General features: G+C 39.2%; 1 protein-coding gene across 2 annotated transcripts in view; it reads right to left on the bottom strand.

Moving 5' to 3' along the window:
* The window catches only part of LOC120307706 (follicle-stimulating hormone receptor-like), a 67,923-nt gene that overhangs the window by 5,992 nt on the left and 37,058 nt on the right, over positions 1-24,873 (bottom strand). The window contains exons 2-4 of one of the 2 annotated variants that reach the window (XM_039342732.1): positions 24,649-24,720; positions 2,028-2,102; positions 909-980 (exon numbers count right to left, since the gene is read on the bottom strand). In XM_039342732.1, the coding sequence (XP_039198666.1) occupies positions 909-980; positions 2,028-2,102; positions 24,649-24,720 (219 nt within the window). Of the gene's footprint in view, positions 1-908; positions 984-2,027; positions 2,103-24,648; positions 24,721-24,873 lie in introns of both variants that reach the window. The other variant, XM_039342731.1, reaches the window with a different exon arrangement.

Raw genomic sequence — 24,873 nt, 5'->3', positions numbered from 1 at the left:
GAAAAGTGCAACAGTAACAACAAAAAAGGCTATTACATCTTTAAGCTTGTTTCTTCAACCATAAGGATGTGAAGTCTTTGTTTTCTATCATTAATATTTGCCTGTTTCCAAGTTTAGTACAATATACATATATTCAAAGAATATATGAGCTACTTGGGAAAAAAAGGGCATCTGTTGTAGGCAGTGCTGCATGAATGAATTTTTGATGCACATGGAAAGTGCTAATTCCTATTCCAATATCTGACTGTATCCACAGAGTGGTAAGAACACAGTAAAGGGAAGAGCTAGTAGACTTTTTCCTGTTGAATATCCCTTCACTGCAAATATCTATCCAAACAGAAGAGTACTTTGGCTTCAATTAAGTCAATGGATTACATTTAGAAACAAACCCTCTTAGAACCAGAATGCTCTTCTGGATCATTATGTGGATTATTATGGCAGCAAAGGGAAGAGCAGAATTGCCCGCTGCTCCTTAAACATAACAGAATTAGAGATATATTTCTGATAGTAACTTGCAGTTCTTAGAATTACATACGTAGTTTATTATATACTTTTTCTCAGAAGGCTTTTGAAGCTCATAACATGTTTCATTTATGGAAATGGGAGAAAGAAGAAACTGCCACACTTATCAAGGAACAATTCCATTTTATTCCCACAGTTACATTCTACAAACACTAAAAAACATAGCAATAAATGCATAAGCAAGAACCTGAAATAAAATAGAGTTGCCATCATCAAAACTTTCATTTTTGAACTGGGAATATGAATTGTTTTCACCACAGGACCAGTTGCATTAATTACATGAAAGAAATTGACTGGATGGTTATTGTGTAGACAAAACAAAATAAAAAGAATACTGTATGTAAAAATAACTTGATTTGAAACAGTTACATAAATCACAAACTTACAAATATCTGAGACTGGGAAGTTTCTGGAATGCATTTCTATCAATATACACAAGATTGTTTGCTTTCTCAATCCTTCTGTAGGGAAAAAAGAAATATGTTCATGGGAATATGTATTGTAAAGACTTAAATCTTGCTCTTTGATAGTAAATAGAGTGGGTAATCAGTATTTATCTATTAAGTTGTATGTAACTTATCAAATATAAAATTTCACTATAACTTTGATATCAAGTTATATGTTTATAGAAAGGCACCACCATCTCTTGAGGACCATTACCCAAACCTTACTTTTCTGATGTCAGTGTAATCAATGTATACATCTACATATGATAACTGTAGCCCCACATACAAGCTTATTGTGAATCAATTGTTAGATGCTTACTATCACAGTATCTCTCTATTGATCTGTTCTTACCGAAAGACTAACTTATCACATGGTAAGTTAGTCTTTTGATAAGAACAGATCAATAGAGAGATACTGTGATAGTATGAATTATCAATGATCAAATTCATAATGTCAATTTATCACGACAAGTTAATCATAAATTGACTTTATGAATTTGATTTCAGACAGAGCTTATCTTGAAAACTTACCTGTTCAAGGATTATGATCAATCTGGTAATTCCTTCCTTTACTCCAAATGTATCATTCCTTACAACTCATTGAGTAAATCAGGGCTTCAATATTTTCCTTTTGAAACTGTTTATTATCTTAGATTATTATTTGAAGCTTCTCCAAAGTGCCACCATTTTCAATATCAGGCAAGCAGGAAAAAAGAGGCAGCCTTTTCAGTGATGATACTACATCTTCATAATACCCTCCACAGGAATGTTTGGTGAGTGACACTTTATAGTGATTTTACTGAGTCTAGAAGTGAAGAAATGGCAGCCAAGGGCTAATTTCTATTTTTTAATAAAAATATTGGTACATTTTTTCAGGCTCCAAGGGAAAGATAGTCATGGTACCATGCTTCCAAGACCATGATAGTCACCAATAGTGGGATAGAAATAGACTGTTGTCCTCTTTTTTTTGATAAATATAAATAACATTTATATTATTTCATCAATTAGTTCATCACATTTTTATGAGATTTTCTACTTTTAATTCCATTTATTACTTACATTTCATAAAGCTTGGGCAGGTGTGAGAAAACATCTGATTCTATAGTTTCCAGGTCATCATTTTGAGAGATCTCTCTGTCAAGAAAATGGAAATAAAAGTTTATATTACCTTGCTAATGATTGGAAATGTTAACAGGGCAAATACTGTTTGTATGAAAACAAATAATTCAAAAATTTGATAATTTAAAAGAATTAAATAGCTGTAAACTGGAGTCAGTTAAAACACACTATTGCTTGTAAAATTAAATCATATCTCTAAACTGTTCTCTACAAATGAGACATAATCTTCTCAATTTAAAGGTTAATGTTTAGAAAAAAAATCTAGTTTTTCTTTCAGATAAATATAGTACTGTACTTGAATCAACCATCACAGCAAGAAAGAGACTTGCTTAAAAATCTTCTTGATTTTCAGGAGTTTGTGTATGCCTTCACCAATTCTATTGACATGACTGCCTGGAAACTAAAGTAATACAGGACATTCTGCTGTCCATGTACCCTCACGTCTTCATATTGGCATTAATGCCATAAGTAACAACTCTGCAAAAATGTGCAATATCACAGCAATAAACATGTTTATTTGATTATGGTTGGCTGAGTAACAGAGGTTGGCTATGTTTATCCAAAATATATAGCCATAAATACACAAATTGCTGTCAAGCAAACCAGGCTGCTGTATGTCTTAATATGATGTAGTAATGAAGGGTTTTTTATGTTCTCTGAGCTTGGTTGTTTTCTTCCAACCATGAGCTTCAAATATTTTCCTTAATCAATACGAAGTATTAACCTTATCTGCATACTTACAAAGGTGTTAGTCTAAGTCAGTGATGGCGAATCTTTTAGAGACTGAGTGCCCAAACTGCAACCCAAAACCCACTTATGCATTGTCGAGTGCCGGGTGGGTGTGGCCCATTGTCTGTGTGTGGCCAATTGGGTGGACATGGCCCATTGGGTGGGTGTAGCTGCAGTGGTAACGGCAGACTGGATGGGACTAAAAAATTCAATCAATCAATTCCAGCTTTGCAAGATCTTTTTTTTTCCCCCGCAAGAAGTTGAAATTGACTGAACCTTTTTTTTTTTTTTTTGCACATGGTGGTGGAGGCCTAAAGCGAAAAGGTTTTATAAAACCCAGCTGAAGGCCTAGGACTGGGGCGATGGTGCGCGTGCCCACAGAGAAGGCTCTGAGTGCCGCCTCTGGCACCTGTGCCATAGGTTCGTCACCACTGGTCTAAGTGGACTCAGTGTGGGTTTGGCAATAGTGGGATTTACTTTAGGGATCTTCCTATGTTAAAGAGGAATAAAAACAAGGAATAATTTAACATTTCTTTTTCTTCTAAAAATTTTAATCAGGATTTTCAAGGCTGACATCTTAGTTCTATATATATAAACTAACAGAAATAAGATTAAATAATAAATATCTAATTAAAAATAACAAAAATAATCCACAATCTTCTACTTCTTTTCATCAGATACAGATTTATTTTCTTGAATGTTATGCCTTTAATTTATCTGGATTACTATTTCTTGCTCCTTTCTGTGCTCTGCATAAGTACTTAACTTGAAAAGGTATAGCACAATGGCTATACCATATATATATGTATGTATCTACATACAATAAAACCCAAATTTTTTGTACTTCCATTGAGCAGACTCCAGATCAATCATCAAAATTTTATTTTGGAGCTCCATTCTTTCCAAATTTTCTAGCTTTTTTACATATCCACCAAGCATGATAACATGTCCTTTCTTGTTGTTTAAATTTCCAATGTGTACTTGAAATGATTTTATACATCCTCGCAGTTTCTCTTGTGACTTTTTATTTATTATTAAATTTATACCACTCATCTTGCTGTTTGGGATGAGTCTGTGCAGTATAGATATATATTAGTACATCATTTTTTTTTTTAAAAAAAATATCTTTAAGATTATAACATAGTGTAAATTTCAATCCTTTCAATCATATATTTTCTCATTTTTTCATTTATAAATTATCATACATTGGCAAATATGTTTCTCTGCCACGTTCTTCTCTTGATTTTATTTTGTATTTCTTGTGACAAAATTCTAGTATCTCACAATAAGTTAACCATTTGTATTTGCCTATTTTCCTTGCCTTTAAAATGTTTCTTGTGCCAAGAACCACAAAGGTGTTTTTGAAAATAACCTGGATTTGTACTTATTCCATCTATTTTTGACAAAGTAGACCACAACCTACTACTTGAAAAGATAGAAAAATACGGGTTAGACAGCATCACCACCAGATGGATCTGTAGCTGGCTGACCGGCCATACTCAGCATGTGGTCCTCAATGGAACCACATCTACATGAAGGGAAGTGTGTAGTGGGGTGCCCCGGGCTCTGTTCTGGGCCCAGTGCTCTTCAACATCTTCATCAATGATTTGGATGAAGGGATAGATGGGGAACTCATCAAATTTACAGACAACACCAAGCTGGCAGGAATAGCCAACACTCCAGAAGACAGGCTTAAGATACAGGAGGATCTGGACAGACTTGAACACTGGGCGCTATCTAACAAAATGAAATTCAATGGTGAAAAAAGCAAGGTCCTACATTTAGGCAAGAAAAACCAAATGCACAAGTACAGCATAGGTGGCACCTTGCTCAATAGTAGTAACTGTGAGAGGGATCTCTGAATCCTAGTGGACAATCATTTAAATATGAGCCAGCAGTGTGCTGCAGTTGCCAAAAAAGCCAACACAATGCAGGCTGCATTAACAGAGGGATAGAATCAAGATCACGTGAAGTATTAATACCACTTTACAATGCCTTGGTAAGGCCACACTTGGAATACTGCATCCAGTTTTGGTCACCACAATGTAAAACAGATGTTGAGACTCTAGAAAGAGTACAGAGAAGAGCAACAAAGATGATTAGGGGACTGGAGGCTAAAACATATAAGGAATGGTTGCTGGAATTGGGTATGTCTAGTTTAACGAAGAGAAGGACGAGGGGGGACATAATAGCTGTGTTCCAATATCTCAGGGGCTGCCACAAAGAAGAGGGAGTCAAGCTATTTTCCAAAGCGCCTGAAGGCAGGACAAGAAGCAATGGGTGGAAACTAACCAAAGAAAGAAGCAACCTAGAACTAAGGAGAAACTTCCTGACAGTTAGAACAATTAACCAGTGGAACAACCTGCCTCGAGAAGCGGTGAATGTGCCAACACTGGAAGTTTTTAAGAAGAACTGGATAGCCATTTGTCCGAAATGGTATAGGGTTTCCTGCCTGAGCAGAGGGTTGGACTAGATGACCTCCAAGGTCCCTTCCAACTTTATTATTATTATTATTATTATTATTATTATTATTATTATTATTAATCATCGCACAGTCAGCCAGATGTTCAGACTGGATTTGGCATTTTGTCTACCTATCGAGTCCTTACCCAGGACCTGGGATAGGCAGATGTGGATGTTTGATGGTATTACAGATATCGTCGCAGGATGGAAGCAGTTCCTAATAAGGCCGCCTTTTGCAATTGACTAATAGCAAATTTGTCAATGCCAATGGTGTTCAAGTGGTGCTCCAGTTGTTTTGGGATTGCACCCAAGGAGCCTATGACTATTGGTACTACCCTTGCTTGCTTTTGCCACAGTCTTTCTATTTCTATTTGTAGGTCTTTGTATTTTGTTATCTTCTCCAGTTCTTTCTCTTCTATTCTGCTATCTCCAGGCACTGCCACGTCCACTATCCAGACTTTTTTGTCTTTCTTATCGACAATTGTTAAGTCTGGGGTGTTATGTTGCAGGTGCTTGTCTGTTTGAATTCTGAAGTCCCAGAGCAGTTTAATTTTATCATTTTCTATGACTTTCTCTATTTTATGATCCCACCAGTTTTTGCTTACAGGCAAATGATATTTTTTGCAGATCCTCCAATGCACCATTGTTGCTACTTTGTCATGTCGCTGCTTGTAATCAGTCTGTGCAATCTTCTTGCAACAGCTTACCAAGTGGTCCACTGTTTCTTCAGCTTCTTTGCATAGGCGGCACTTACTGTCTGTTGCTGTCTTCTCAATTTTGACTTTGTATGCATTTGTCCTTAAGGCTTGGTCTTGTGCAGCCAGAATTAGTCCCTCGGTCTCTTTCTTCAATTTTCCTGCTCTTAGCCATTGCCAGGTTTTATTATTATCTGCTTTCCCAGCTATTTTTTTAATGTATTGGCCATGTAGTGCTTTGTCTTCCCATGCCTCTATTCTGTTCTTCATTTGGTCTTTCTTGTAGGCCAGTTTGGTCTCTCCAGTAGTTAGTAAGCCTTCCTGATATACTAATTTCAGTGCATCTTCATCATTGTTCTTCAGATATTCTTCCAAAGCCATTTTTTCTTCTTCAACCATCTGATGTACTTGTAGCATTCCACGCCCACCTATTTGCCTTGGTAGATAAAGTCTATCAATGTCACTGCGTGGATGAAGGGCATGATTCATTGTCATTATTTTTCTGGTCTGCCTATCCATTGCTTTTAGTTCTGCTTGAGTCCAGTCCACTATTCCAGCTGTGTACCTAATGACTGGGATTGCCCAGGTGTTGATTGCCTTTATGGTATTTCCTCCATTGAGTTTGGATTTTAAGATCTTCTTCACTCTCTTGATGTATTCACCTCTAATCTTTTTCTTGACTTCAGTGTGCTTGATGTTGTCAGCTTGAAGGATACCCAAGTATTTGTAGTATCTTCCTCATCCAGACTTTTAATGTTATTTTCGTGGGGCATCTTGATTCCTTCAGTTTTCACTATTTTTCCTTGTTTGATAGTAAGTGTGGCACATTTGTCCAAGCCAAACTCCATTACAATATCTTGGCTATATATACGGACAGTGTTGAGCAGCGATTCTATTTCAGATGATGTTTTTCCATACAGCTTCAGATCATCCATGTAAAGGAGGTGGGATAGTCTAGCAGATGTTTTTGATGTTTGATAGCCATGTCCTGAGTTATTCAGTATTGTTGACAGAGGAAACAGTGCAATAACAAATAGTAATGGTGATAATGAATCTCCTTGAAATATTCCTCTCTTGATATTAACCTCTCCCAGCCTCTCACCATTGATCTGCAACTGTGTCTTCCATTGTGCCATCGATCTTTGCACAAATTTTCTGATGTTTCTACTGACTCCTGTTATTTCTAGGCACTTTATTATCCAATCATGTGGCAGAGAGTCAAATGCCTTTTTGTAGTCAATCCATGCCACATTCAGGTTGGTCTTCCTTCTCTTGCAGTTTTCCAAGATCATTTTGTCTATTAGGAGTTGATCTTTTGTTCCTCTGCTATTGGGGCGGTTTCCTTTCTGCTCAGGTGGAAAGAGATTGTTTTCAACTAGATGCTGTTGTACTGCATCAGCTACCACACCAGTTAGTAATTTGAAAGTTGTTGGTAAGCAGGTAATTGGCCTGTAGTTACCTGGTGTTGCCCCTCTTGCTGGATTTTTCATTATTAGGTAGGTTTTCCCAGTTGTTAGCCACTTTTCAATTTCTCCTCCTTGTAGTATATTGTTGAATTGCTTGGCAATGAGTGGGTGTATAACAGTTAGATGTTTCAACCAAAACCCATGCAGTTCATCTTCACCTGGTGCTGACCAATTTTTGATTTTCTTTGCTCTTTTTTCTACCATTTTTGTTGTTATTACTAGTTCTTTCATTTCAACTTCTGTTTTATTTGCATCCACCTCTTTTAACCAAGCCGCATCCTTGTTGTATTTCTTTGGGTTATCCCATATCTGCTTCCAGAACTGCACTGTTTCTTCCTTGTCAGGTACTGACTGATTCCTTGCAGTTTCTCCATTGATGGATTGGTAGAAACGTTTCTGATTGGATTGAAATTGGAGGTTCTGCCTATAGTTTGCAATTCGAGCTTCATATCTACTGATTTTCCTGGCTATAGCTGTTATTTGTTGCTTTATTATTTCCAGTGCTTCCTTGATCTTCCTTGTTTCTAAGTGGTATTTCTTGATTAGGTATTCTTTGGTCTTCTTGTTCTTCAGCTTCTTTTCTTTCATCTGTTCTAGCTTGCTTGCATGTGATCTTAACTTGCTGATCTTATTTTCTAGTCTAACCTTCCATTTTTCTGGTGCACTGTTTGTTTGTTTTTCTTTTTTGTTGATTTTGCATCCCAGGTATTCTGTTATAACTGCAGCTGTGCTGTACATTAATTGGTTTGTTTCTTGCAGTGAATTGGTGCTTATACTTGCTATTGCAGTATTTGCATCTTTTAATGCTTGTGCTAGCTGTTTCTTTGGAACAAGCTTCAATGCAGGCAGCCTTATTCTGTTGTTTTTGTGCTGTTCTAGATGCTCAATTATTCTTTGTTTCAATTCTTTTATTTCTTTAGTTAGAGGGTTTTGTTCTTCCTGAGGAAGAGGTGCCTGGTTTCCAAATGAGAACAGTTGTATATCTCTACTGGATTCTTTCACTGCCAACTCCCCCTGGTTTGCCTCTACATTCTGAATTACTTCTTGTAAGGCTTTGATTTCTTTGCCCTGGGTAAACCTTTGCAGTTCGTCTAATTCTGTTTCTGTAAATACTTTATTTCGTGTTATAAATCGGCGTTGATCTGCTAGTCTCTGTTCTGTTATTTCTGATTCTGGATGTTGTTCTTTCCAGAATTGGTGCATTCGTTTTAGATATCCTCGTCTTGTTGGACTTGATCTGTAGTAACAGATCATTATTTCTTTGTTTTCCATCACTGTGTATCTGCGACGGGTAAACACCTTTTCTTCCAGTAGTTCTGCAGCTGCTGGCCCTGGTTGCTCAGCCAACAGTCCTGAGTCCTGTAACCCATTTTTCACCAGATATCCAGGAACTCCAATATCTAGTGCGGACCTTGTTAACCCGGGCGACGTCCGAGCCGGTATGGCATTCTGCAATTTACGTCTCACCATATTTTTTATGGGAGAGACACTCTTTGTCTGACTCCTCTGATGAGACCTGTCCAGTATGGTTGAACCTCTGGCATAGCTCTCATCTTCCTCAGAGTACACAAGCCCCACAACCACGTCAAGGTAGTGCCTCACTGGGGGTCAAGGTAGTGCCTCACTGGGGGTTATTATTATTATTATTATTATTATTATTATTATTATTATTATTATTATTATTATATTGTGGAATGTGGCATGTCTGTGATGTAATAGAATGCATGGATAACCTTGAGGAAAGAGTGAAGCAATATGGCTTAGAAAACTATCAGACAAAAGAGGCAGGAGCCCACATTTCTTTAATAGTCAATGAAAGAAACAGGAAAGACCTGCCTTAATGGGTCTAGAAGTTAAAAGTGGTGGATGGAAAATTCGTAATTCCACACTTGCAGAGTTTAGCTGTTTGAGAAGTTTCATTGACTAGAAATAAATACTCATAAATAGTATATTTAACAATTAATAGAATTTAAAACAATCAGCTTTCTGAATGAAGAAATTGTTTTTACAAAATCCCCTTAACCATTTTGTGAAAAACAATTCAAAACGGATGACTTTTTAAAGTCTGCTTAAAAGGTTGATTAATGATTCCAGATATATCTCCCATGAGAAAGGAGTTCCATTGCACATGAAATATTCACAGAAAAAGCCAATTTTCTACTGATCTGATGGACTATCAGCGTATATTAAAGGCAGACTGGACAGATTCAGAAATACAATATGTAAATATGGGTAGTTCAGGTTTTTAGGTGAACTATTGGAGGCTGAAGCTGAGATATGTACTATAAATGTTAATATCTTCCCTTCTTTATACCTTTTTGCATCCACTTAGGGCATTTGACAAGGTTCTTACAATAAATTGGGCTGGTATTTTTCTTCCCCAGGAGAGAGACAGTAGAGAAAGAACATATTTAATTAACCTTATAAACAAGTTAGAAAATGCAAGCACCAACATTTATATCCACCTTTATATAAATTATCCACTCATATCAAGAAAAACGATTGACTGCATTTCTATTGCTAATTCCACTACATTACACATTATGATGAAGCTGGGAACAGCAGGTGCTTTACAGTGACACTGTATATTTCACTTAAAAAAATCAAATTGTAAATTGTAAACAAAACAACCCATCTTCTATAAAAATGTGACTTTTAGGTTTATAAGCTGTCTCTTGCAATTCAGCCAAGCTAAACTAGATGCAGCTCCCACCTCCTTTAATACTAGCTCCCTCTCAAAGGGATTGTTTTTTTTATTTGAGAACACACTAGGTTTAAAATAATTGTAATATTTATCTTCTAATTTATATAGTTTGCAGAAAGGAGCAGAGGAGGAAGTTACTATTTTGGCAGGTCTAGCAATTCAAAAATGAGCAGAGGAAAAACAATAGTCAGGCTTATGCTGCTTAAATTTTAAGCTTTCCTGCTGTCACAGCCTTTTCCTTTTCTTCCTCCTCTCATGTTCTGGCAGACAATTAGTCAGATAGGCTTGAGTCCCAAGAAGACCTAAATTAACCATCCTACAATTTGGCCTCTATTTAGATCTTGCTAGCCTTCTACTACTTTGCCTAGTTTTTTTCTGGCTATTTCGCTAAACCTTCAGTTTAGTTGAACCAATTCATCTCCAAATGGCTACAATACTATATTATATTTTGTTATATTTTGCAAGCCTCTCTGGGAAGGATATGCAAATTTTGTACTTTGTAAAGTGCCATGACCTCAGTTATTATTCTTAAAGTTGCCTTATGCTGTCCTTTCTGGTCCAAGTTAATTATGAAGATCAAAATTAGATTTTAGAAATGGCTCCATCGTTAACATTCAGAGTTCTATCTTCCCCTTTATAGTAAGATGTGTGGATTTCTGCTGTATTTCTATTATATTCAAATCAAGGTAAATATTTCTGAATATTTATTTACTGTTGAAAACAAGAAAAGCAAATTTAATTTTTTTAAAATCTTTATTTGTTCTATTTTTGCTTTACTTCAGGTTCACTGAAATATATATTAGTGCTTGATTGTTGACCGTGAGCAGTCAAAAAATTTTTTCTGCTGTTGAGCACATTTAGAATTTTGCAATTTTGTTGTGGATGGTCTCATAAAATATCCATTATGATGGATGCGGCCTGGTCACATAGCACTCCTTTACCAGAAAACAACATTTCATGATAGTTCTGTCACCCCTGTAACCTGTCAGGTTGTTCTGTATCATCCTAGCTTACCTGTGCATTTTTCCTGGCAGTGGGATGTACTAATTTGTAGCCACCTACAATTCTTATTTCATAAGAATGTTTACAGACCAGACTGGTACTCTTAAAAATAAAAATGCTGAACGCTAATATGTCATGGGTTGATAAGCTCTTATTTTAAAAATAATTAAAGAATCTAAAAAAAGAAATATACGAATAAATATATACTGTAGATCAGAGGCCCCTTTTGGGTACCAGGGACCGATGGTGTGGAGAAAGGGTTTTTCGTGAACCAGAGGGGGTGTGGTTTTGCATACTGCCCACATCCCGCAGATGGGGCTTTGTTTGTGTGGCCCAGTTGCTGGCATGCTGCGGCCCGGTGCCAGTCCATTAACTGGGGGTTGGAGACCCCTGCTGTAGATGGAGATCTTTGTAGGTACCAGCTAAGATATCTGAGGTACAGTAGTATCCAGTCACATCTCGCCAGCTACTGTTGTAGATGGATTTTTTGATTCCCTTTCATCCGTCCTTTCCCAGCATATAAACCTGACAGTGTCCCTTAGCAACATAGACAGGTTTGTTCTGTTCACATTCCAATATATTGCAATTTTCCCTGCCAAAGTTTTGGTTCTAGTTCTGGTTCTGTTTACTTCTTAAACAGAAATTTGCAGCTACTACATTCTTGCCTCAATCTGATAGGAAATTGCTGTCCACTCTGCCAATTCATCCATCTAGCTATGTATCTATTAGCATGTGCACTCACTATTATTTCTTAAGTAACTTTTAAAGTGGCATATAATTTAGAAATTGGGAAAAGGAAATAAATATTTCTTGTGGCAGGTCACTAACTCATTTGTGTTCCAGAATTGATTTGAATGAATTATCTTTTAATTTTAAAAGCCTCGGCTACTCTCTATAAACAATTTTGGGTAAAACTACCAAGTATTCTTTCTTTTGGTTCATGACCCAGGAATTATTGTTGCAACTGGTTTTCTAATTAGCCTTCAGCTTCTCACAATCAGAATGATTAAGTAAGGTCAGCTTCAAACCAAATACCGGTACTATGGATTTTCTTAAAAATCGACTGCAAAGAATAGCAGAATTAAGGAACAGACTTCATTTTATTTTTCTTCTTAGCCATGAATATGATTTTTTTTAATGTTCAGAGCTTCTACTATTACACATTGCCCCACAATTTTAAAATCAGTGCATCTAAATATTTCTTTTTGTATTTTCTGATTATACAGAAATGGCAGAGTAGCTGCAGATCACCAATTAAGAAGCAAAGTTCTAAACTCATCTATGTTTTAAGGTTTTGGCACAGGAGGTTGCTATAAATTAAAATGCAAATTAAAATGCAAAAGCATACACATCTTTTACTGAAGAGAAATAAAAGCAAAACATAATGAACAATAGGATGTAATAGCTACATAAATGGGAAAAATATGTTGCACACTCTTAAAAAGTGCAGAACTTTATCATTCTTTCTCTGCATTGTAAACTAAATTAGGGTTGCTGAAATAAATGCCATCATTTTGAGCCATCTCTTTGTAGCGGCCTAGTTGCAAGGCTTCAGCAAATTTTGAGAAACCATTGTGTAGACTGCAAATAGCCCCACTGAGTTCTGCAGATAAGTCAATAGTTACAATTTGGCACCCAGCTGAGAAGGAAATATTGCTTTTCCTCTGTGCATCATTTATTTTTTTCCATGTAATGGTTCATATATAACCAGGTATGTATATGTAATGGTTGACCTAGGTATGTAGCCTGAGCTTATAAATATTAGCACCCTAGTTGTCTCATTAAACTCTGGTTTTATGGAGTATTGCTCTTGGTCCATTGATTCCAAACATTTTAAAATATGTTTAGAAAAAATCCTGCTCTTTGATAGCAGCAGAAGGTTATTGGCAGGAATAACATAAATGATCAACTCCTTTTTGTTACTTCTTCAAGAAACTGAAAGCATAATATAGTGGTCAAGGCCACTCACATTGATAGGCCTTGATGGTAAATAGCAATGTATCAGTGTACTCTCCTAGTTAGGTGGATAGAGCAAAACAAGTCACAGAAGGGAATTGTTAAGTGAGGATGTCAAAATATATTTTGCCTTTTGGGCTGTTTTAGGTGGATGATTGAAATGGAAAATAGATTTGATAATTGCCACTTTATTTTAACTCCCAAATCACATCACTGAAGATCAGTTACTTGCTGCTGAGTATCTATATTGTCATCAGTCTGTGTTTTGGAGGTTGCAGATATTCAGTGGCAAATAACTGATTTTATCTTTTACAATCAGCTATTTGGTAGTGGCCCCCGGGTTGAGAGAATTGCGCATCCTTCTTCTAAGCAATAATCTACGTTGGGAAGAGGTATGTGCTGTTTTGCTGTTGGATTCTCAGTAGGCAACAGAATAAACACATGCTATAAAAGTCCTTTAGGCTCAACTAAAAGTACTTCAGTGGTGAAATATAACCCACAAACTACTGGATGAACATCCAAACTATTTGTGGCATATTTTATTTAGTTTCTGGCCTTCAAACTGATGTTTTTTTACATGCCATTTTTTTAAGAATAAGAAAAGCATATTAAAGGCTGTTCTCTAGTTCCTGAGAAGAAATGCATATGATTATGAAAATTCAGCAGTGTGCACATTGGCCTTAGGATAAAGAGGGAGTTAAATACTCTTAATTTATATTAGTAGAGATTATGCATAACAGCTACATTGTTGCTCTCTGAGAATGTATCCTGGAAAGTACAGACCACCTAATCTACATGCACTTCACTGTGCATTTTGATATTTAAGTCATATAGATGCTATTCAAGAGTAAGCATTTTATGAATTGTAATTTAGTTAAGATACCTGAAAGATCTTTTCAAAACCACACAGAAAAATAGCTGAAATAATGTCAAAAAAATGTACAAAAATCTGCCTCCACATTTGTCAAATAGAGGAGGCTTCTGTTTTTCTATTTTTTTCCCCAGAATACCTGAGAAGGTCTTTCAAATTTATCCTGGTGGGTTTTGAATGTTATCATTGGGGTTGTTTTTTGTTGCCTATCTTTCCATTATTCCTTGAATGTATAAATCTGTGGAGAATAGGACCTTTCTTCTAAATTTACATTTATTACATCTTCTGTAAACTCACTTTTTGAGGTGTCTGGTAACTTAGAAGTGGAAGTTAATGGGTTCAGAGCAATACTTAGTAGTAACTGATGAAGCACAGATGCCACATGGCTAGAATCTGTTTCCACAGTTCTGAAAAGATTTGTAAGTGCAAGTCTGTTAGAGAATTTTAATTTCTCTGTTGGTGAAAAAATAAATCAGAAGCTCTCACAATTGACTGCATTTAGCTGATTCAAAATAACCTTTTTATATTCATATCAAAATATTTACAATACCATACATTCTTCTTTACAGCAACATAGCTTAATGAAGACTTCTTACAGAGAGATACAGAGACAAACCTGAGACTGAAAATTCAGCTTCTAACTCAGTGGTTCTCAACCTTTTTAATGCCGTGACCCCAAACCGGTTGTAAGTCAAGGACTACTCAACCGGTCGTAAGTCGAGGACTACTCAACTGGTGCAGCACCGTTTGCAGAATGGGACTTTTGGCGGGCTCAGCAGGGCAGAGACAGCCTGGACAATTCCTATTGGCTTTTGAAAGCCAATAGAATTAGACTCTATTCAAGAGAGTCTATTCTATTGGCTTTCAAAAGCCAAGAGAATAAAAGGGAGGAGCACAGCTAAGGAAAAGGGGGAAAAATGGCGGACTGCGTTGTTTGGCGACCCCCGTGAAATGGTCATTCAACCCCAAATGGGGTCCCGACCCACAGGTTGAGAACCACTGTTCTAACTCAATACCCTTTTGCACAGACTCAGTAGCACTTTCTTCACATTGGCTGACTGAGTTACCACATGAGTTACCACAGTCTTCCTGCTCATGAATATTCCAACAAAGTCCAATAGTCAGCTAACTAATGTTCCATGTGATGGAACCTACCTTTTCAGAGATACTGAAAAGAATTGTAATTTTCACCAAACAAGGTTTGCTTTAGACTGACATCCTAGGTTGGAATTAGAAAATCTACCATTCCTGATTCCCAGTCAGTAAACCCCCCCTCCCAAAGCAACTTCATGGGTCTTTTTCTCCTTCTGGATAAAAACATAATGTCATGGAGCCAGCTGCTTACTTGCTTAATGGTCTTGTAACTCTTGCACAACATGTCAACTTTTTTTCTCTTATAGAGTTGGAGTGAAATGAAGAATTAGTTTCTCTAGCCTGTTTTATTCTAAGTTATGGCTTGTTTCATTTTTGTTATTATTCTTGGAGTAATTAAGATCTAAAAATAAATCTTTTTTGCAGGCTATATGTTCCAGATTTGATTTTGGATTTGGTAAGGAATAATCAGATAGTCTAGTGCTGCGGATTGGTAATCTTTGTTAAGTATAAATACATTTATGTTAAAATAAAATAAAAAAATAAAAATTCTAATTGCTAGAGTCCTTGAAGTGATTTCCCCATTTTGTCCAAGTAAGATTTAAGGGAATCCCATGCTGCAAAAACTATGTCTGTATTTTTAGGTGCACTGCTAATGAATGGTCCTGGGAAATAGCAAAATCTGGACTTTGCTGCTTGTATCTGCAGTGTTATGCTACTCTCCACTTTTCAGCTCAGAAGGCTAAAAGCAAAGCTATATAGGATCATGGGTGGGTATGGAGGGGCATTCTTTCATACTTTGACAACAAGAGGATAAGTACTCTAATAAAGCTGGATTGGCACTTGTATTAGAGTTGGCAGCTGTTTTAGATGATTGATGTTGGATATCATGAAAGGGCAATCAAGTACCCTATATTTATTTTATAACTTGTACTTTTTTACTGTTAGGAAGGACAAGAAATGGCTATGGTTTTTCTGCCTTACTTGCAACCTAGTTAGCTAAACTTGGATGATGTCCAGCCTCATCAAGGTTCATTTCAGAAGCTGACTGGAGCAGAAGCATTCTTGCTAAGGCAAATGTTGCATGATATTGACCAAGTTCATTGTTACCTTCAGACAGGATAGAATTTTTCTGAACCTTCAAGAAGATAGTGTGGAAGAAGAGGGATGGGATGTTCTCCTTCAATAAAGGAAAACTTCAGGTTGGGTGAGATAAAGAAGCCTTCAAAAGACTTTTTTGGAGTTGTTTGTTTCTGTGACATGGATGCTTGTGTTATTTGAACTTTTTGAATTTAAACAATCAATAAAATGGCATCTTGTAGTCTGGAAAATCAAGATGTGTGTGTGTGGGAGGGGGGTTGATTTATTTATTTATTCGATTTTTATAGATGATTATTTCAGTCAATGACTCTGCATGGCTTATAGTTCAAAACATACTGTATATTACAATTAAAACACTAAAAATATTTTAAAACACTAAAAAAACATCCAAAATAAATATTCATAGCAGCCCATCTGTTAATAATAAAGCTAACAAATGGGGCCCTTGACATATTTAGGAAAACTACAAGGTTTTTAGAGCCTTATGAAAGACTAACTGGTTTGGGGCCATTGTAATCTCCAAAGGGATAATGTTCCATAGACCAGGGGCCTTTGCAGAAAAAGCCTGTTTTTTTAAGTCCCTGCCAACTGACATTGTTTTGGCTGATTTGTTAGATAATGTTGGATGGGTAGATGGGTAGAAACTCTTGGAAAAAGCAATCCTTCAAGTAACCTGGGCTTTAAAGTTGATAACCAGCCCTTTTAAATGCACCCAGAAGCACATGATAACCAATGCAGTCACACAAAAGTGGTGTTATATGTGCCATATATCTGGCACCATTTACTACCTGCACAGCCACATTCTGTACCAATTAAATTTCCAAATGATCCTCAGGGAAAACCCTGTGTAGAGTGTCTTGCAGTAGGTTAAATGATGATTTCTTGGGAGATTGCAATTCTCCCACTTGGTGTCTCTTCTGAGCCTTGGGGAGGAACTAAATCAGAAAATAAGGCAGGCTCTATATGAGCTTGCTTGAAGTGGGCAGTTTATGCAAATTACCAAGACTCCTTAGAGAGCAGGGACAACTACTGAACCTATCTGTAAAATGTTTACATCATCTGTCATTATCTGGAAACGAGCTTCCCACCTTGTATAATATGTGAAAGAGTGTTGATTGGGGAGGTGGTACAAGGGAGAGATACTGCTAATCGAAAGACAAAACTCTAAATGTTAAAAAATGACTTTCTGTTGAAAATACATCAATGTGCCATGGCAACTCTGTGGGGAAACTGCTCTGAAAACAGGGGTATATAATGAATATGCAAATGAGACCAATCAGCATCGGCAGCATCTGCAGATGAGAAGTAGCAATGAAATGTGAAATGGCTCACAAATTAAACATATAAGCTTTAAAACATTTATCGGCAATAGTCATGATAATTGCAGGACACAAACTATACAATCAAGTGATATATTTGCATAAGAACAAGAAACTCCTTGTGTGAGCTTCTTCCTCCCCCTCTATAACATCATGGTTGTACATGTACAAGCACGCCAATATTAAAATGAATAGTATGCTGTTTGAAGAAAACAACTATTAATAATGTAATGCTTCTATGTGATAAAATTCATTTCGTCTACAGTATACAAATTAGATATTTCAATACACATATGGCATGCTGGCATACTGCTGATCTGCTTAAATAAATAAATAAATCTCACAATAAATATATATTTCCCACCGAGATTTCATGAATTAAAAATTCATCCATCCATTCTCTCTCAGGACCTATCTGTAGAAAATGAGTATGAAAATTTCAATGTATTACATTTTGCCAGCAAAAAGAGCTTTCACAAGGAACAAGTTCATATTAGATTCAGGCCAATCCCTCCAGAGTGTCTTCTGGTAGTGAAAATGCATGTGGGAATGAAGAGCTTGGTGGAGATGACTTGCATGTCGTAGGAGAAGTATTAAGCTCTTGTATAAGTGTAGTCTTTGAAATGGATGTGTTATGTCCTGAGCCTGTGCAAGCAGGTGCAAGTTGCCCAGGACCAGACAGGCTGTCGCCAGTACTTGTGCGCATGCGTAAGTGCTGGCGCGCCAAAAGTTGCAGATTGACCCGGGAATGGCCTATATAAGAGGCCAAGAGTTTTGGGCGTTGCCGGCGTCTTCCAACTGTAAGTTGAACTAAGAATAAAGAAGTCTTGGAAAACTACCTCAAGGTAAATCAAGTACGGGAAGATAGTTTAAAGGCTGCCACACTGCTGTGCGTTTGCGGTCAAGACGCATTCGAAATCACTGAGAACCTTGCAGCACCTGTCCCTCTAGAGTCTGTCAGCTATGCAGATCTAAAAAAGCTACTGAAGGAGCACTTCCAGCCCAAGATATCCGTCATCGCGTGGCGCCACACCTTCGAGCTGAGGGATCAACGACACGGAGAATCGGCCAAGGAGTACATCGCCGCGTTGAGGAAAGCCGCCAAACATTGCGAGTTCAAAGACCTCGAAGAACGACTGAGGGACAGATTTGTATGCGATCTAAGGCATAGAGAGTTACAACAGAGACTTTTTGCCAAGGAGGACTTGTCATTCCAAGATGCCTTGAGAGAGGTCACCGCAGAAGAAGAAGCAGGCGGCGCCATCAAGAATATGCGGCCGATCAGAAACAGTCCAGATGCTGCATCCGTGCACCAGGAAGAAATCCAAAGGAACTCTGAGGAGGATCCTGACGAGGAAGTGGACTGTCTCCACCCCACAAAGGAAGGAAAACAAAAAGGAAGCTTTTCTGCTCTCCCCAAGTGCATCGGTTGTGGAGGTCGCCACAAGAGAGCCGACTGCAAGTTCCGCTCCGCTATCCGCAGGGCGTGCGGAAAACAAGGACACATTTCAGCTGTGTGCCTGGGCCGTCAGAAGGTACAACCTCAGGAAGAATTGCACCTGAAAGGTACCAGGGTTCCCAGCCAAAACAGGGTGGGGTTTTGCGCTTCACGAAGAAGCATCTATAGGACAGGCACACACAAGCCCATTAAGAAAAAGCTGTCACTTAAGGTGAAGCTACAAGGGGTTCCATTGGCTATGGAACTGGATACAGGGTCTGCACTTTCAATCATTTCCATGCGAACGTTTAGGAAGATTGTTCCGGTAGTGGAACTCAGGCCAAGCTGAGGCCTTCTGACATTGTGTTAACAGACTTTCAAAACTCCAGAGTGTGTGTTAAGGGGGAGGACACCCTTAACGTACAGTATAAGGATTTTGAAGGTCCACTAGATCTAATAGTAGTAGGGGGTGAACGAACGAGTCTCATAGGACTCGATTGGTTTGAGGCCTTGGGAATACACGTCACAGGGCTCAATAGTCTGCAAACACTTGACCTACAAGAAGTCTGCAAAGAATTTGCAGATGTCTTCAGCCCCCAGCTGGGCACATACAAAGGACCCCCTGTGTCATTAAAACTAGACCCCACTGTCACTCCCATTAGAATTAAAGCAAGAAGGGTCCCTTTTGCTTTAAAAAGTAAAATTGACACTGAGTTGGACAAACTGATTCAGCAAGGAGTTCTAGAACCTATTGACTCCAGTCCCTGGGAAACCCCCATTGTAACGCCTCTCAAGGCAAATGGGGACATTCGCATCTGTGCTGATTATAAATGCACTCTGAATAAGGCATTGCAGCAACATGCCTATCCTGTTCCTGTGGTCAGTCATATTCTGGCCTCCCTCAAGGGGGGGGTGCATTTTTGCAAAGCTTGACCTAGCTCAGGCATATCAACAGCTGCCTGTTGACGATGATACTGCTGTAGCGCAGACCATTGTGACCCACAGAGGGGCCTTCAAGGTGAAGAGGCTACAATTTGGAGTAAATGTCGCTCCTGGGATTTTCCAAAGCATAATGGAAAACACACTATGGGGTATACCAGGGGTTTGCCCCTATTTTGATGATGTCTTAATTGCAGGAGACTCTACAAACAATTTAGCTGAGAGCTTAAGGGCTGTCCTGTTAAGGTTCAGGAAAACCGGCCTCAAGCTTAAGAAGGACAAATGTAAAATTGGAGTGCCTTCTACTGATTTTTTGGGATTCAAAATTGATGCTACTGGGATTCACCCTGCTGAATCCAAACTGAAAGCTATTCTGCATGCTCCCAGGCCAAAGTCTAAGGCCGAACTACAGGCTTTCCTGGGCCTTCTGAATTTTTACAATTCCTTTCTTCCACATAAGGTTAGTGTAACTGAGCCTCTTCACAGGCTATTAGACAAACAGGCAGTGTGGCAGCGGTCACAAAAACATGAGGCAAGTTTCAATGAGGTCAAGGCCTTACTCACTTCTAACAGTGTACTCGCACATTTCAATGAATCCCTTCCTGTGTGCATCGCTTGTGATGCTTCTCCTTATGGGGTAGGAGCTGTACTAAGCCACCTCAGGGCAGATGGAACTCAGGTTCCTGTTGCATACTACTCCAGAACCTTGTCTGCTGCTGAGCGTAATTATGCTCAAATAGACAGGGAGGCTTTAGCTGTGGTTGCTGGAATTAAAAAATTCCATGATTTTTTATATGGCAGGCATTTCACGGTCTTCACTGACCATAAGCCTTTGTTGGGACTGTTTACCACACGTAAGCAAACTCCCCAAATCATCTCCCCCAGAATGCTAAGATGGTCTATCTTTCTTTCTGCCTATGATTTCTCCCTACTTCATAAACCTGGGAAGGAAATGGGCCATGCTGATGGCCTCAGTAGGTTACCCCTGCCAGTAATAGAAGCTGACCCTGCTCCAGCTATCAATCTTCTCTCCATTCAGGCCTTGCCCGAGTCTCCTTTGAATGCCAGAGATGTAGCCGCTGAATCAGGCACAGATCACACACTTTCACGTGTCCTTTCTTGGGTTTTATCTGGATGGCCAGAGAGCTGTCCTGGCACTGAGTTTCAGAGTTTCTGATCTAAAAGGAACGAGTTGTCCACCTTCCAGGGTTGTCTGCTTTGGGGAAGCAGAGTTGTCATTCCTACATCAATGAGGACTTAGGTTCCCTCCACGAGGGTCATCCTGGCATTGTACGCATGAAAGCGCTTGCGCGCAGCCATTTGTGGTGGCCTGGGTTAGATAGTGACATTGAAGCTAAGGTGCACGCATGCCACCTTTGCCAACGCTCGCGCCCCGAAATGCCACAAGCTCCTGTACATAGATGGGAGGAAACACAGTCTCCATGGTCTAGGGTGCACATTGACTATGCTGGGCCCTTTCAGGGTCAATTCTTCTTGGTCCTAGTTGACAGCCATTCAAAATGGCTTGAGGTTGTACCTGTATCTTCCACCACCGCTGCAAAGACTATTCAAGTACTGAGGGGGATTTTTGCTGCACACGGGCTTCCAGATGTCATCGTGTCTGACAATGGCCCTCAATTCACTTCTTCCGAATTCCAAGCTTTCTTACAGGCTAACATGATTCGTCATGCCACCTCTGCACCTTTCCACCCGTCCACCAACGGTATGGCTGAACGCATGGTTCGCATCACCAAGGACGCCTTGAAGAAAATTACCTACGGAGACTGGCATCACAGGTTGGCTGACTTCCTCCTTTCTTATCGCACTACACCGTCCACTTCTACGGGGAGGAGCCCAGCTGAACTTCGTTGGGGGCGCAAACTGACTACCAAGCTTGACCGGTTGCATCCGGATAGACTGCCTTCTTCTTACACACGCCCCAGGGCACCGAGACAACTCCTTGTGGGTGCCCCGGTTTGGACTCGTAATTACGGGCCTGGTCATTCATGGGTCCCCGCTTCTATATCCAGGGTCACAGGTCCTCTGTCTTACGAGGTGTCCCTGGACAACGGTCGTGTCCTGCGTCGACACATCGACCAACTTTGCCCTAGACGGGACTTTCCCTCTGAGAATCCTGGGACCCCTTTGGGCAAGGGGAAGGGCATGGGCTGCTGCCCATTATCAATGAGGAAGCCACAAACGGCTCATCTCAAGATTCCGCGAGTGCTCCAAACAGGAATTCAAGGAGCCCAACTAGATACCAGGCATCAACGCCTACTCCAGCCAGGGAGTCACCCCGTGGGCATAGTCACTACTCACCTGCATCACACAGTACTCCAGTCAGGGAGGATACCTGGGAGCATCCCAATAAACCATTTCCCGCAAGAGAGCTGGGACACACTCCTTCTAGTTGGCCCGACACTACCCCTGTCCCTAGAAGGGGGCAAACATACAGGGAGGTGGTCGAGGAACCAAATCCCGACTACAACACCCCTGACTTCACTCAGGAGACAACTGAGTTTTGGGACAGCACTGAAACCCCCACAAGCCCGGGGACAGAACGAGAACCAAAGGACAGACAACCTCCTGACAGGTCTTGGTCGGACCTAGGAGGTTCTACAGAATCGCCCAACGGTGACAGTCACTTAGAGGGGCCAGAGAGCCTGAAGCAAGGCAGGACAACCAGGTTAAACAAAGAAAGAAGCCCTGGCCTGACGAGCCCGGTGGGCAAGCAAGCAGGCCAGGCATTGGAGCACAGTCCTTGGGAACCACCAAGGCAAAACATGGGGGACAGGCACGCATCACCCCTCAGTCAAGGGGTACTTGGCAGGTACCCAGAAGTTAGGAGGTCACAGAGAGCCAGGAAATCTCCTAAGTATTTAGAAGATTTTGTAACTCTATTGGCAAAACAGAGTTAACAGAGGGAACAGAACACTTAGACTAATGGAAGCAAAAGTAATACCTGGCATTGGGTAGTATGGCACTACACTCGCAATGGGTTATGTGTTACTATGGCATGGTTAATAGTTTTAACCCGGGGGGAAGGGGTGTTATGTCCTGAGCCTGTGCAAGCAGGCTCGGGGCATTACAAACGGTCCCGGACAGGTGCAAGTTTCCCGGGACCAGACAGGCTGTCGCCAGTACTTGTGCACATGCTCAAGTGCTGGCGCGCCAAAAGTTGCAGATTGACCCGGGAATGGCCTATATAAGAGGGCAAGAGTTTTGGGCGTTGCCGGCGTCTTCCAACTGTAAGTTGAACTAAGAATAAAGAAGTCTTGAGAACTACAACTGTTTCTTGTGTCTTGCCATTTCGCGAAGGACGCAACAGGATGATTGAGCTTTGCTGAGTTGAGCTCATGAGACAGTCCAGGTATTTTTTTCTCTGTTACAGAATTAAATAATAAATAAGGGCTCTTACCAAATTGCTTGATGGATATGACCTTCAAGCTGCAATTTACATATTTGCCATTTGTGCTGTTGTTCCAGGAATTGGGGTTTAATGTTATCTACTGAGAGGCAACTTTCAGTTTGTGGCCAAAGGAATATTTTGAATTGCAAGAAGTTCTATTTGCATTAAATGGGGTTATTAGTTACAGATTTCTTGTATTACTATATAGAATATTTATAATGTTTAGCTGGATTTGTACACTACTCTGTGATAAGATAAGATAAGCCATAGTATGCTTCATTATGATTTATGAATAAATAGGAATTGGCTGATCTGTAATTTGCCTTGTTTGGCTTTGTCTTAGCATATTGGTAAAATCAAAAAGCAGATATAAAAACTTCAAGTATATAATTATTTTGTTTTGGGTGAAGGAACCAAGCCCAGTCCACCTTACTTCTTGAGAAAATTCTTCTACTCATACTGTATAAAAGGAAGGTCAGTTTGTTGTCCTCAATAACAGTTGCTGTTGTTCTTAGTGCTTTGGGGCAGAGATTCAGAGTTTGACTCAGAAAGAAGCCCTTTCTGAGCAAAGAAGAGCAGGGCTGGCTTATTGTACTTGGAAATGAATGAACAACTATTATCATCTAAGTAGGGGCTCCCGTAAAGTCATTAAATCTGCAGATTATAGCAGTGGTCTTGGTAAACAGTTAGGTGCCAGCAATTGCTGCTAATCTGGTACAAGTCACCCTTAAAATGCTACTACGATCATTACTGACATATGGAACTGATAGCAATTTACAAAGCATCCTTTTAAGTTAGGAACTGCCTTAAATTAAATAAAAGAGTCCAAATAAAGTCAACCAAACATTAAATCCAAGGGTGTCTAGAAAGGGATGTCCCAATCTGTAAGATGGCAGGCACAATGTTGTGATGCTATCCCCAAGCCTTACATAAGATTTTGACTCCTCATTGCTTAGTTTTGAACTAACATTGCAAATGTCTATTCTGTCACTGATTTTGGTGCTCAGCTGAGTTATAATAAAACCCCATATGTGTGTTTGTGTGTGTCTCTATCTCATTGCTAGATAACACTGCTTTGGAAGGCTACTTCTGTTTTACTCTCTCCAGATCATTCACTAAATCCACATCAGTATTCCAGTTTAATTCAATCTGTGCCAATTTGATGGCTTTTATAATTGGATTGTCACTCTTATAAGTGGCTGCTCCATATATTGGCTGGGAATAATAGGAACTGATGTCGAGCATATTTAGAAGGCATGAAGTTGCTCTAGGCTGGTTCAGTTAATACATTGTGGGTCAGGGAAGAGAAAGCATACAAGGGACCAAGGTATGAAGATATATAAACTAGACATACTGAGTATATTTGAAAATACATACATTTTTTCCACTTCTCCAAATCCCGAGAAAGCTCCTTTGGGGATGATTCTTATTTTGGTGAGGAAAAATATCCTGAAAGCACAAGAAGATACATATTTTATTTATTAAGTACTGCATAATAAAAAATTCCAAAAGCATAAGAAGATGCATATTTTATTAAGTACTGCATAATATTTAATTTTGATTCACTGTTTGACTAAAAAATCAACTAGGATTACATGCCAA

Source organism: Crotalus tigris, unplaced genomic scaffold (assembly GCF_016545835.1).
Source record: "Crotalus tigris isolate CLP2741 ecotype Arizona unplaced genomic scaffold, ASM1654583v1 scf7180000017810.681375, whole genome shotgun sequence".
Lineage (NCBI taxonomy): Eukaryota > Metazoa > Chordata > Lepidosauria > Squamata > Viperidae > Crotalus > Crotalus tigris.
This window is presented reverse-complemented; position numbering and strand designations above follow the sequence as displayed.